At 32.3% G+C, this 15,278-nt stretch overlaps 3 protein-coding genes across 4 annotated transcripts in view; 2 read left to right on the top strand and 1 right to left on the bottom strand.

The window, feature by feature from the left end:
- Positions 1 to 1,713: 1,713 nt before the first annotated feature.
- LOC123711669 (beta-alanine-activating enzyme) lies at positions 1,714 to 5,744 on the top strand. The gene is made up of 7 exons (XM_045664351.1): positions 1,714 to 2,107; positions 2,177 to 3,003; positions 3,076 to 3,790; positions 3,866 to 4,024; positions 4,220 to 4,535; positions 4,762 to 5,025; positions 5,262 to 5,744. Exons 1-7 carry the CDS (start codon positions 1,884 to 1,886, stop codon positions 5,646 to 5,648), a joined length of 2,892 nt encoding a protein of 963 aa, XP_045520307.1. The 5' UTR covers positions 1,714 to 1,883; the 3' UTR covers positions 5,649 to 5,744.
- On the bottom strand, positions 5,740 to 7,625 carry LOC123711670 (rab GDP dissociation inhibitor alpha). The gene has a single exon (XM_045664352.1). The coding sequence runs from the start codon at positions 7,502 to 7,504 to the stop codon at positions 6,173 to 6,175; it is 1,332 nt and encodes a 443-aa protein (XP_045520308.1). The 5' UTR covers positions 7,505 to 7,625; the 3' UTR covers positions 5,740 to 6,172.
- A 516-nt stretch (positions 7,626 to 8,141) lies between these two features.
- Positions 8,142 to 15,278, top strand: part of LOC123712032 (phospholipid-transporting ATPase VD) — a 55,868-nt gene continuing 48,731 nt past the window's right edge. The window contains exon 1 of one of the 2 annotated variants that reach the window (XM_045664948.1): positions 8,142 to 9,315. In XM_045664948.1, the coding sequence (XP_045520904.1) occupies positions 8,504 to 9,315 (812 nt within the window). In that variant the 5' untranslated portion in view covers positions 8,142 to 8,503. The remainder of the gene's footprint in view (positions 9,316 to 15,278) is intronic. The other variant, XM_045664947.1, reaches the window with a different exon arrangement.

Below are 15,278 nucleotides of genomic sequence, written 5' to 3'. Positions count from 1 at the left end.
TTTAAACATTTCTCCAACTTTTCTAATGTCAAATTTATGATCCGGCATATTTTGATATAAGAATAAGAATTATGAAAAGACAACGAATGTTTAGTCTAGAATTTCACTTCGTCTTTTAACATAAGATTCTAGCCGTAACCTAAATTCTTATATCTGTCTGTTTTGAAATTGCCGCCATGGAACTATTTCAGCGAGAATGATTTAATATAATTAACTTTTTATGTAACGATTATTAAATAATAATCAGACCAATAGCGCTACAACCTTTTGACTTTGATAAGTTGAAATTTTTTAAGTTAATACGAAGACGAACAAGGTTCTGCAAACGCACCCTCGATTTCTGGATCTGAAGCTTACCGGGTCACGATATTTTCCTTCACTGAGCAATTGTTAAATGCCTAAAGAAAACTCCATTTAATTTGAACGTACGAAAGTTGAGAGACGCAAACTATTATCTCTATATTAATTATCTTATTTAGATGAAAAAATATGAATAGAGAGAATGGCTACGACATACGCCTTTTTAATATAAATTCTGATTTATTACACTTAAATCTAACGAGAAATACATGTAACTTTTATTATACACGTTTTAAAAAGATTCTTACGTGATATTGAAACCAAGTTAAATTAAGTTTTGAGTATTATAAGTTTACTAAGCTTTAAAGCTTTACAAAATCAAATTAAGTTATTTAGATTGAAGTCTCTAGACAATGTTCATTTATCTATGAAAAAAACATCATATACCATCAGTTTCACTTTCATATTTTTTCATCTATGTTTCGCTTTGGCATTAAACTGGTACGTAGTAATCGTATATCAAAGTATTATAGTTGCTTAAAAAGTATTCATAAAATTACAGGGCCCGCCCCTGATAAGTATGCTTTTTAAATTAACTCAAATCCAATCAAAATTAATTTAATTATAAGTACACTTTTTAAAACATTCAATAAAAAAATACAAATAAATAAATTACATATAATTGAATGTAGAGTGACTGGGAAGAAACTGTCTTATTCGATCGATTTTCTTTTTAATCACTAACAGGCTTACTATACGGCTGTTATAACTTAATAATAATAGTTTAACGGGTGTATAAGACAAAAATGGCGTCATTTGATCTGATTTCGCATTTTTTGGCAATTCAGTTCAAAGAAAAATTTTAAGTTTTCGGTTTACAAAACTTGCTATTATTACGCCATGTTTCACATAACGTATTGAAACGTTACAATAATGTAAAAAAAATTACTATCCAACACGAATACACTTTTTTAAACAAACGCTTAAGCTTTATATATCATTATTACATATAAATAATAACAGATTTGCAATATACTTGAGTGATACAACACTGAAGCTAGCTGTTAAGTTTAAACCAAATAGAATTTAAGTAGCTATATAGAGTTGCGGGCGTAGTTGATTATTATTATATTTTGTAACGAACCGGGTCTTTTAATTTAGTCAGTTAAAGGAAACATAACAGATATACTATAGACTACCGTTGATAACCCAGGAACATAGAAAATATGAGAACACACACACTACTTTAGTAAATTTTGTAGAAGAAACAGAAACTGACAAACTTTTTTTACTTTATTCTGTTAAAATATACATGAAAACAACAATTGACAATTATGCTTAAGTTATAGTTCCAAGAAAACAAATTAGATAGGCGACGTTGACGTTGTGTAATGAGAACTGACAACTGGTAAACTTTCAAGTTTGTAACTTGTATAATATTTAGTTTACATTTTTTTAAATTGTTTTATTTAACAAAAACTAAATTGAAAATTATTAATGATATGCATTAATCATGTATAGAAAACTCGCTGTACTTGAAACGATTGCCAAAACAATAACTTATTAAATATCTAAAATATAAAATGAAACGAGGCTACTATGATGTTTTTGTTAGAACTTGTGCAATTTATCCCTCAAATATCGCTATCCGGCAATACAATAATGGCTATTATAGCACCTACACTTACTCTGAGCTGTATGGTATATGTGAATATATATCACAAAACTTACAACAACTCAACTGTACCAAAGGAATAGTTGGCCTAATTTCAGAGAGAAATATTATCGTACCTTGTGTGATAGCAGCGTAAGTTTATACTTTTTCTATTATATTATGTGTCCTGTTTTTAAATTTTAATTGTTCCTACTTTTTCAGAGCCCATAAAAGTTGCACAACATTTATGTTCCTTGATCCATCGCAAGATCTAGAATCAATTATAAATGAAATTAAGTTTAATTTCATAATTTCAATCAAAACTACAGAAAATGATTCTAATACACTCCTTAACAGAAGACCTGACAAATCTATTGTAGTTTTTAACCTAACACTACACATATTCAATTTTCAGTTGAGTAGTACAAATTCACAATATGGCCCAGAATATTCATTTATAGCAATGACATCAGGAAGCACTGGAGATCCTAAACATATTCAAGTGCCAATACAGTGTATACAACCCAATGTAGATGATTTAACAAAACTATTTGATATAACACAGGAAGATGTTATATACTTTTCAACTCCATTGACATTTGATCCATCAATGATAGAAATTCTTCTAACATGTATTAATGGTGCTTCACTTCTTATTGCTCCTGAAAAACCAGACATTCTCTTCCCTGGAAATACTCAAAATGCCATAACATTTTGGCAAACAACACCATCTAAGTTTTTTCAGTTTTCAAATGCAGACATCAGAAATAAGATTTTTTCCCCTCAGTCAACCTTAAAGGTATTGGCATTAGGAGGTGAGCCTTTAAATGGAATTATACGATTAAAAGAATTAAAACATGTACAGAATAAAACAAAATTATTTATGTTGTATGGTGTAACTGAAATGTCTTGTTGGGCCAGCGTTGCAGAATTAGATCTTAATAAAATCATCTCAGATTTAGAAGTACCCCTTGGTAACTGCTTATCAGAAACTGATATTATTGTAGAGCGCTTTAAAGAAACTTCTGATACTGGAAAAATTGTTTTAAGTGAGTACTTCATGCTGGAAAATCTCTTGTCAAAACTGATATCTATACTAATTCTTTTAATTATTATTTCAGTGAGTAAAACAAGGAAATGTGTTGTTTTAAATAAATGTACTGGTACTGAAGAGCAAAGTTCCTTGAAGTTTGTTGATACTGGAGATATTGGTGAAATTAGAAATGGTACTATTTACTATAGAGGGCGTAGAGATGATATTATAAAAAGATTTGGCCATAAAGTAAACTTACAACATATTGAAATTGTCATAATGCAATGTCCCAGAGTGAAAACATGTTCATGTGTTTGGGTACCAAAACCATTTCTTCTTGTTGTATATTTTTCATCTGAATCACTAACTAGCCAAGAGTTATCAGATTTCTTAAAATGCAAACTAGATGATAAACATTGGCCTGATAAGATTATTCGAGTAGACAATCTGCCAACAAACTCACATGGTAAAATATCAAGACAAATGTTAGCTCAAATGTTTGAAAAAGTCCAGCCACTACCACAATCAGTCAGTTCTTTAAAAGTACTCCTCTTGAAAGAATTAAAAGTTAGTTTGAATAAAACTTTTATATATGATGAAATAAAAGATAAAGACTTTTTCTCACTTGGTGGAACTTCATTCTTAGCAATTTCTATGTGCAATAAACTTTCTTTGACATGTCCAGAATTTGGAAAGTTTATTTTGCCTTATTTACTCACTCAAAAGAGCACAATAGACCAAGTTATGCAAACAGCTTTAAAGGAATTACACATGGAAAATAAAACTAAAAAACGCTTAAAAAGGTAATTTTAAGTTTTAGGCCCTTTTGGCTGTTAGTAGAGACAAAAATATTCTTTTTCTAAGAAGAATTTTTTTAGGACTCGTTCAACATCAGAAAGCCACTTTTCTGCATCTCATTCCATCAAGAAGATAATGGAAACCTCGTCCAGTTTAAACCCAGTAGATTTTATTGTTGCCTGGTCATTTGATACAGGCAAATGTGTAGATGCTTCGCCCACTCTGTTTCAACATGGATAGTAAGTTTAGTATACTTTTCTTCTATATATAATATAAAGTGTATTTAAAGTGATTAATTGTTGGTTTATCAGTGATTTAAAAGTAACTAGTAACTTCTATAGTGATTATAGAAGATAAAATTCTGCAATTTGCAGCTTTTGATTTGAATATTTTTAAATTTTAAAAACCAATCATAATCACAATTTATTCCATAGCAAATTATATGTGACAGTAGGCAGTCACTCAGGAAAAATTGTTGTTGTTGATGCAATCAGTGGCTTAATGCAAGGACTGATTAAAGTGAAATCTCGAGTGGAAGCCTCTGTATATTGTTGTAATGAAGCACCTCTTACTGCTCCTTGTGGCATTGTTGGAGCTCACGATGGAACAATTGTTTGTTTTAAATTGGAGAATTGTGTCGAAATCTGGAGAATAAATATTGGATTTATGATCAAAAGCAAAGCAACATTCTGCAAAGGACAATTCTATGTTGCAGCTTACGATGGAAGTATAAGATGCATTGATGCTATGGTATGAACTTATTTAATAGGATCCTAGTCCTAAATTCAAGTAACTTAGAGTATCCCATACTTCTTTTTGTTAGTGATCTAATAATGGTTACAGTTGCCGAATTTCAAGGCTTATTTTATATATATCTATTAACTTCACCTGCCTTGTTAAAACAAATACATTAATGTCTTATTTATTAAAGCTTGGTTTTGTATGGGCAATAATTAGGTTTTACTTTGTGTTACAGACTGGGAAAATAATACTAACAATCAACGTGGCTGATCAAGCAATATCAGCTGATTTAGTTCTGGCTAAAAAAGAATTTATACTGCTTGGCACACTGTCAGGGGTATGTGCAAGCACGCATATAGAAACAAAGATAATAGCATGGCGTGGAACACTGAGCAGCCCTGTATTTGCTGCTCCTGTACTTTATGACAATGACAAATACGTCATCTTTGCTGAAGTCAATGGAGAAATACACTGTCGGACTGTTGAAAAAGGAATTAAGGTTTGCTTTAGTTAATTATGTTAAATGAGCTAACACCCATAGACAGTTCTTTACTTACTTTATTATTTTCATTATTCATATATTTCATATTGATACCATTATATTATCATTAGTGTGAATCAATCTCATACTCTCTCTCTCTCATACTCTCTAAAACTATATATTTCAACTTTTGTTTCCCATTTTATTTTATATATTCGACTGTTGTGTTAATGTAATGATTTAAAATGTTTCAGATTTGGAAATACCAAGGTGCAAAAGGAAATATATTTTCATCTCTTTTTGTTAAAGAAATAGATAAACTGAGATGGCAAATAATTTTTGGATGTCATGACAACAAAGTTTACTGTATCAATATAAAAAATTTCCAGCCAAATTTGAACTGGAAAACTCAACTATCTTCACCAGTTTATTCAACACCATGCAGTTTAAGTGATAAATTAATTATAGCTGCTTCAAATAATGGTATACTAAGTGTTTTAGAAGCGGAAACAGGAATTGTTATTGCTGACTATCAATTGCCAAATGAAACATTTTCTACACCTGCAGTGTATGGTGATTACATTTTTATAGGCTGCAGAAATGATAATTTGTATGCCATTAAATATGTTTTAAATTTGTAAATCTTCCTTAGTGAGTATTTGGTTACTGTGATATTATTTCTACAAAATGTTATTTAAATTATAAGTTTGAACCTATAAATAAAACAATTTATTACATAATAAGGTAATTTAATTCATGATCATACAAAGAATATTTATGATGAACACTGAGCATTCATTAGTTGACATAGGTATGATATGGATACTAGTTATACTGTTATAGTGTATCAAAACTGGAATGCAAACAATATTTACATAAACATCTGCTTGTACAGATAAAATCCTTAGGCTTGGTTTTTAAATAATAATATAAAAGCATCTTTATTATGGAAAGGTAAAACCCTATAAATAACAAATCTTATATTATGCATATTATATTTATAAGAACAAAATCATTGACTGGAGCACTGTAGTGATACACATAGCTACTGCATTCACCTAATCTCTTACACATACCCAAAAATCCCTATTAAATATAATAGAAGCCAGTTTTTAACAAATTTTCAAAAGTAACAAGCAATATTTTAATATGATTTTATATATGATTATTGATCTTCTTCACCCAACTCTACCTTTACTTTAGAGAAATCAAACTCTTCACCAGTACCTCTCTTGTAAATTTTAAGCACATCTAGACAAGTAGTTTCGAAGTGAGTAGTAGCATCATAAGACTCAGAAATAAAGATTTGACTCTGGCTTCCATCGTCAATAGGTTCATAGTAGTCTGTCACAGAAATAAATTTCTGCCTGATTGGGCCCAGCAGATCAATGCCAGGCTTTATTTCAGATTCAGGATCATTGGTCTCAACTGTAGTAGAGACCATAGCAACAAACCAGCCCTTGGCTGCTACTTGGTGGGTATAGGACACAACAGAGACGTAAATGTCAGAATTCCTTCCCACTTGCTTTTGGGGTATGATGATCTGAGTAGAAAGAGCATCTTTAGTATTGTTTATTGGGTGATCCAACAAACATATACATCTTACAACTTGCCCCTTCTTACGTACGCGGTCAGGAACGTAGCTAGGGTCACAGTAAACTTGTTTACATTTTGCTATTTCATTGCCAGAACGCACACCAACAACTTTACCTGCTTCACCAAGGACAATCTCATCAATAGGTTTATCTAGCATGTAAGTGCCTCCGTATATAGCAGATAAACGTGCAAACCCTTGAGGCAGTTCACCAAGACCATACATAGGATATAGATAAGGCGACTTACCGTAACGCGCCAAGGAATCAGAATAAAGTTTTATACGTCGTATTGTTTGACTGGCTGGTTGTTGCAAATAGTTGTCATCAAGATACAGTGCTAGTGCATGACCTGTGAAATCCTGTGTGTTTCTATCCAGCCCAAATTTTTCATAAAGGGACTGCATATTCGCTGTAGATGGATCAAAATCTTTCCAAGTTTTAGGGTCATCTTCCTGATAATCTTGAACATAGATCAAGAAGTTGCGGAAACGCCTCTTCTCAAACATACCCATCAAATCGGAGGCCAAAGCTTCCTTCTGATCGACGGGCACCTTTGAAATTTTTCCTCCCTTGTACACATAGCTTCCTTCGATAGACTTGAATTCCAAATACCGGGTGACGCCCGTGTGGATTAAAAGCTTGACAAGCAAACCATTTGCCATCAAAAACTTTGGAATAAGGTCCACATTCCAGTCACGACCGCGTCCATAAGTTTCATCCGGTGCAGGGGCATTGAACTTAGCAAATAAATCTTCTAATGGGGTAATTGACGCAGATTCTCCTCCGTAATACTTATTGCGATCAATGTGAAGAACTTTTTTTCCGGACACGGAAAGCATTCCACTTATAATGCATTCTTTCAAGCCTGTACCCAAGACAATCGCATCGTATTCTTCATCCATGATGGAAATAAATCTATCTTAAACGACAAACCTAGTAATTGTATCAATGCAAGCAAAATCGGGCAAAATTGCAATTTAGAAACGTCAAACTCAATATGTCGGATTATTTAGCAAATATGTCTACCGGTGATGACGTCTACAAGATGCAGTGCCAATATTCCGGAAAAACTAAATAATTTCTAAGTTGTGAATTCTTAATAATTATTCAATATAATATATTGCTTTATTAAAAACAATTTTAGCAATAAGGGTTTGCAATTATATGTGTTTTCCAAGAGAACAGTGCAAGATTTATCAAAATCGGTTCTGTCGTTTATGAGGATGAGAAATAATATATTATATATCTTGAGTATATACTCACATATATATGTGTACCTATTTATCTGATGTATATATGTCTCTCACCGACCGAAATATCGAGTAACATGAATAATTTTATAAAATCGGATATGTATTAATAGTTTCACCTAAACGTATAGTGCACGCGAAAATCAAATACTGTCTGTGGGATTATAACAATACTAGGTGACGTCAATGTCAAGCCTTAACATCTTTTGAGGTGTCAGCAGAACGAAGACATCAGTTAAATCAAATGTCATGAGACAAGTCCGGACGAGATGATGTCAATTTGTACTTTGTGTCAATGTATTTTGAGTTTCCGTCTTGTACACACAATACGTTTTGTAACGTCTGTTTTCTCTTCGTGGCGGTCAAACAAAATTGTGATTAGTTGATAATATCTTCATTTAAATAAAATTAATATGTGCTTCTTATCCTTTTTATACCGTCATAATATCGCGTTTTCCGTGCTTGGCATATTCCAAAATTTTGAGTGATGACTGATGAATGCCACCGTGAACAGGTGAATAAAAACCATATGCTTCAATGTTTACGGCCCAGTTTTTAATGACTAATGTGGGACAACAGTGCTAAATGGACATATATTGTTATTTTAAATGAAAGGGAAAGGTAATTCTTCCGATTTGCAGATGATTAAAAATGTCAACAGAAGGCAGTGGAGAGACACCTTCGATTGTACCAAGTTTGCCGGGGGTACCAGAACAGACGTATCTTTTTCCAAAGGTAAAAGGACATTCCCGATCTATAAGCCATGGAGGAACTCCCATATTGGCTGGGAATCCAGCGACCTCGAGGCCCCCGCTCAAATCGGCTATGCGTGGCCATCAACGTGCCTTATCCCATGGACAGATTGGAGAAGGAGCCCGAGCTTCCTCTGGGCCTGGCCACAGCCGCACCGGTAGTAGGACTGAATTCATATTACCTCCAGGCCACAGAGATGCTGCTCCTGTTAGTGCCCAACCTCGCCTGTCATCAGTTCGAGGCCATTCCCGACAGGCTTCGCGGTCAGACTCAATTTATACTTTACGACGTGCATCTGTGGTACCTCGATGGCAACGTGCAGTTTTTTGGCTTATGCGGAGGCAGCAACCAGCCATTGACAACAGACATCTTATTGTCATACCTAACCATCTTATTCCTGATAAGACACCTCCTAAAGATCATCCCAATGGTCATAGATGCAATAACAAAATCAGGACTACAAAATACACATTACTCTCATTTTTACCGAAAAACTTGTTTGAACAATTCCATCGGATTGCAAATGTGTATTTTATATTCATAGTGCTACTGAACTGGGTGCCAGCTGTAAATGCATTTGGCAAGGAAGTAGCTATGCTACCAGTGTTATTTGTGCTAACAGTGACTGCTATCAAGGACCTTTTTGAGGATCGCAGGAGGCATATGTCAGATAAAAGAATCAACAATTCATATTGCAGAGTATATAACAAGTAAGTACCTTATTTTATTGCAGGTTCATAACTCCAAAATTGTTTTTTTTTTTCATGAATGGAGTTCAAGGTTTTTCTTCAAAATTCTTCCTCTACCATGTTAATAATATGAACAACAATTAAAAAATTCCATTTTCGAAATTAGTTTTATCTTCTATTGTAATCAATCACAAAATAAACAACAAACACACTAAATGACATCAGCTAAGGCAACACACACCCACATAAAACTGGCCTAAGGTTAATAGATTTAACAAACTGTAGTTACAATTTATACACGTGAGTAAAAATATTGCTTTTAGAGCCTATACTATGAAATCATTTGTGTCATTTAGTAAACAGTGGGTATGTAGTGATTGAATGTCACTTACATCATCAGGTTCAACAAACTGTTTATTTGCATGCAAGTACTTGCTGCTAATAAGGTTCTTTACATAATCATTGTTTGTCATTATTGTCAATATCACTCGTAATTACCTTACAATTAGCAGTACAAAAAGAACTGTTAAGAGACATTGTTCAGAACTCAAATTTGCTATTTACTTTTTTTTATTTTCTATGTTACCTATTATTAAATAATATTAAGTGATAATGGACAGGGACATTAAGCAAAACTATAAATCAGTTTGATTATTGTAAAATACTTATTACGAAAATTGTTAAGTGATAATGTATATTATACCAGAAAATAAGATTGAATTTTCTCTGATTTATGTCACTCTTGTACGACTGGGTAACAATAAAATACATGGTTGAATTATTGGCTAATACTTATTGGGCCATTTACAGCTATTTACACAAAATCGCGGTATTGACAAGAATATGTAATCAAAATAAATATAATACATAGTAGGTGATGCAAAAATTAACAAATACTTGAATGTCTTTACAAATACTAACACTTTCACCGTTCCACATCCGGCTATGTCTTTTGCGTACGACGTGAAATATCTCCTATTGTCTCCAAATTCGTCTCAGTCCAACGAAAAGACCATATACTAAAATATTTTTTTCTAATAATATATTTCTATGTACGTAGAAATATTTTAGTTATTTGTGTACAAAGTTAAGAAGTTATTAAAGTGCGTATTTAATATTTCCATTTACTACAGCTTAATTACAACGTTAATTAAATCGCAATGCAGTGGTAACCTGTTCGTTTATTACGTTACGTCGGGCTTCGGAACCTAGGAAACCCTCAAGTGTAGGATTATTGCTGATGTAATATATATATATATATATATATATATATTGTCTATTTTTCTTCGGGTAGGAATAAATCCTTAAGTCTGTAGTGAAAATATAACCTATGAGAACTTCCTTAAAATTTAATCTAACGAGAATGAGACTACCGTTGATAAAGTTATATGAATATAAAAATATGTTTACGCTTCCATGATGAAACAGTAGTGCTTCGGATATATTGTAACACATTTTCCTTGTACGGCGTTCGTGTATACTAGATTTAGATATAAAATTTGACCATAACGGTTGTTAATTTTTGGCTATGATCTTGAGGAAAAAACGCCATTGCCAATGACGTCCATTGCCAAAAATAATACGATATTAAAGTAGATATAAAACTGCGTAAAAAATACAATATTTAGCGTTCAGGTTTACAACCCCATACTTAACGTTCTGCATAATTCAATAAGAAAACCTGTCATCAATATTACAGTTCGTTTGTCGTTGATTCAGCCCACTTAAACCACTTGGAATCGTAATTTATCATTCAAATGTAAAGACTGTGACACGCAAACTATATTCTCACGCGGCACATTGCATGGATATTCTCACGAAAGTTGTAATACACCTAGAACAGTATGCTCTACTAGTGCGATTTGTAAGCAAACTAGTAACCCGCCCGAATGTAGCGTGCTGTAATGTCATGTTATTTATAAAATATGGTTAAATTTCATGAAAATTCACAATCTAAATATTCTTTGTTTGAAAATTCTTATTAATCAATTAAATTATACGTAGCCCTATTGGCGCGGTCTATCTTTAGAGGAATCAATAATATCACAAGTGCCAGAGCGAGATTGTGCAATAAAGGTAATCTTGAATGCTTATCGTTCAGATAATAATTAGAAATTGTTTTGCGTAATAATAATCGCGTTTTTTATTAAATCATAAATATTGTTAAACATCTTTTAGGCTTTTCATACCCCACCTGTATTATAAGTACATATAACAAAGTACAAGTAATGAAACAGTTTTCATAGGAACTTATTCTTAAAAATAATGGGCAATATATGTGTTATTTCCTCGTTCAATATTGTTTTAGTTTCATTATGGTGAAATCACGGACGTAAGTAAACATTCATATGATTGAATATTTGAGCAGGCAGGTGTACGATCGAAGCTCTACAAATAATATTGACTATGATTTATAATTTATTATAGTCTGTGCTTCCATAGATTTAAAAAGTGGCATTTAATCTATGGAATATAAACATAAACTTTAATGTGGTATTCTGTAACGGCATTGCTGTTGTATAAATAATTATTCGTAAAGTTTAGGTTTAGTTCCACTTGATAATAATAATTAATAATCTTCATCACATTGAATTTTATTACCAGTCTGTTAAATTAGTTTCATCAACGCGTTATCAACTTTTATCTGATATCACTTGTTTTTTTAATATATCAATTTCTTTGATGTCTGCTTCTAAATTACATAGATATGTGATAAAAGTTTGTATTTAATTAAAGCAATGCATTTGTAAAATTCTTATTGAAATTGTATTATCGCGTTTCACACAAGGAAAGTAATAAACAATTGAATGATTCAGTGTAAGAAAGTAATAAGTCCAATTGCTTACGTATATATTGTATACTAGAGCGCAATACTTGCGTCGTAAGATGAAGGAGTACGTCACGAGGAAACCGACGTATCTTAGATAAGCCGAAGCCTGACTCTCGTACGTCAAAAAGGTTTTGAATAAAAGGTGCTGAATCTCGTTTCTGAATATCAACCTCAGAATCTACTTATGAGTTTTCGACCCTTTGCCTTATGGAGTCGTAGCATACTCTGTTTTGAAAACTATATCATTGGAATCCCATCACATTACTGTTGGCAAATCCTTTATGATTTCAGCAAGGCTATGGATTTCACCATATATGACCGCTTAGCTGCTTCTCTATCATCGTAACCCTAACTTTAGTACTATTATGATTTAACTGAAATTATCGTGATTCATGTGTCCTTTTTTATTTTCCTTTTCATTGTTTTCTTCCATTCTTGGTGTATTATATATCTAAGTTATTATTTATCTGTATTTATTGCAACTAAATAAAATTCATCTCCTTAGCCACTGGGGGCGTTGGGCCTGGTAGTTGGTAGACTGATTCGGATCCTCCGTTTCCTCTCCATCATCGAAGGAAGAGCATCTTCCTTCATCATAGACGTTAATATAGTATTAGATATTTTGCCTTTAAAAACCATTACCCAAAAGCATAAAAATCTGATCAAACACCGTGACAAAAGATATTACAACTTTTCGCTTCGGCTGATTGTTTATTACGTTAGTTGTGTTGTAACAGCCTTATTTCCTTTATAACCGCACGTTTCTGAAGAAAATACCTCATTTAATTTCTTATATTTTATCCTTAGTAACGTTAATTTTTTCAATAAGGATTATTGGAACTAAAAATTCTTTAGTTTACAACATGCACGAGTTAATTAATATCGTTAACAACCATAGGTCTTGGCTCCAGATTGCATCCATGTTGAACATTTTCATTTCAAAGACAAGAATGTGATCGTCTTTTGTCTGATATATATCGTCGATTTTTGGAGTTGAGACAGAACATCAGTAAAAAAAACCATGCCGCTATTTTCACGATGTATAACCAGAGACAAACCTCGTGTATGAGACTGTGGCACGTGAGTATGGCACTAAAGCCACTAAGCCAACACTGCTTTTGAGATAACGAATAATTAAATTTTGTATAGCCTTTGAGCATTTTCTATAAATTTAATCAATTGTAAACGTGTATAAGTTATTTTATATGTACTAAAAAAAGGCATTAAACTGTTATAATGGTATAGTAATCAACATTTCTATGAACTTCAAATAATTACGTCATTCATTCATCGTCGCGTGATTTCGAATCGCATGAATATTTGAGAAAGGGTGTGTCTGTGTACCGATCAACAAAATAGGTCATTGGTCAAGGTTTTAACCTGACAACAAACGTACAACAAACCGTTAAAATGTTTAACAATAAAACTATTTCAAAAGATTCCGAAGTTAATATAATATGAAGTCAAATGATGGATATGCTCATGCATATTTTATTGACGTGTAAAATTTAAGGTTTTATAAATCGAAACCAAGACTCTACTGGTAGTAGGATACTTGCTTTATTTTTTTAAATTTGTTTGACTTTAAGATCTCCTGTAGGGAAAGCGTTAAAAACGTAGAGCGCAAGTAAGTACGTTGCCCCGAAAGCGTTTCTTATCCCCTGTTTCTCCTGTGTATGTAAATCTGTTTTTAATTTTTATTATTGAATGATAATTGCAACAAGAATTTAATTGGCATTAAACCTAACCGTGAACGATAGCCGGATATTTATAAAGGTTAAATAGCACATAGCACGACTTAAGGTCGGCGTGTAATACTTCCGATACACGCTATGTTAAAAATTATTTAATATTTACTCTAATACCAGGTTTAGTTAGTAATACAGGATAATTAAGATATTAGCACAGACTATTGTTATCGAATGAAAAAAAAGTGTTTTTTCGTTTGACAACAATTCATTCATAAAAATAACCTGTCAGGGTTCCCAGCTCTCCCATAACCATTATTGTCCTGGCATTTCTGGAACAGATATATAGTTGTTTCAGTCAGAAGACAGATGACCTGGTTGGAAAGGCGGTTTTTTTCCCATACTAGTTTTCAACAGAAGGTGTGTCTCACATATTCAGGGGTTACGGAATAGTCAAGGCCAAATGAGCGTAATTTTTGGAGTTAATCTAGCATTCATTACAATCGAGAATGCGATGTTGCTACATTCATAAAATATTCGAGTATGCGATGTAGGAGAATGAAATTGTTTCTGGTTAATATCCATAGATAAAAGACAAACAGTAGACTGCATTAGAAAAGCGTTATCTTTAATATTTAAAATAGCTTCGGTTGTAAGATATTTTCAGTAGATATTTATTATGTGATTATTCAGAGTATGTTTATTAAAATTAATTTACAATCTTTAACGTTTTCGTTGTCAAATTAATATTTAACAATCATATTGTGATACATCTTATATAAACTAGTTCAACCCAGATGCAATGAGACCTTAAGTGGTATTTCCACACAAGTATTAACGTCTCCGAGAGTTCGTTAAACGCTTGTTATTTGTTTTCCCGGAATATCTATAACGAGTTTGGTAATTATTTTTACCTAACTCATAAATTACGCAAGCTATAGCCCGTTTGACAGTTGCTATCGAGAGTAATACGTATAAAAGATTGCTTTGGAATAGGTTATGGTGTAAAACAACTTGTAAATTATTAATTTTTAATTAATTATAAATTTATTTTCATATCAGAAAGGACCCATGTCTTCTCGTTTAATTTCATTGGCGACTGATTCCGAACGAAATATATGTGTATTTATGTAATATAAAAGTGATTGATACGTAAAAACCTTAGTTTGTTTATCTATTTACAGGCCTGCGATACCATCTTATGCTAAAGAAGGGTTTTGAAATTATGAATGTTTAATTTGAATTGTTTTTAAGTTCTATAGTCAATAATAAATAATGTACTAATTGCAGTACTTAATAGGATTTTGACTCTTAACATAATATTAAAGTTAGAGTAACCTAGTCATTACTTTACACTCAACTATATTTATTTAAGCATTCTTCCGCAATATTTGTACGACGAATTTCACTAGAACTTACGTGTCGCGTTGCATAAATTAGACAAGGCTCTTCAAAGTTATTGCAAC

The sequence above is a fragment of the Pieris brassicae genome, chromosome 7 (assembly GCF_905147105.1).
Source record: "Pieris brassicae chromosome 7, ilPieBrab1.1, whole genome shotgun sequence".
Taxonomy (NCBI): domain Eukaryota; kingdom Metazoa; phylum Arthropoda; class Insecta; order Lepidoptera; family Pieridae; genus Pieris; species Pieris brassicae.
The sequence above is the reverse complement of the archived record's forward strand: the minus strand, read 5'-3'. Positions and strand labels throughout refer to the sequence as shown.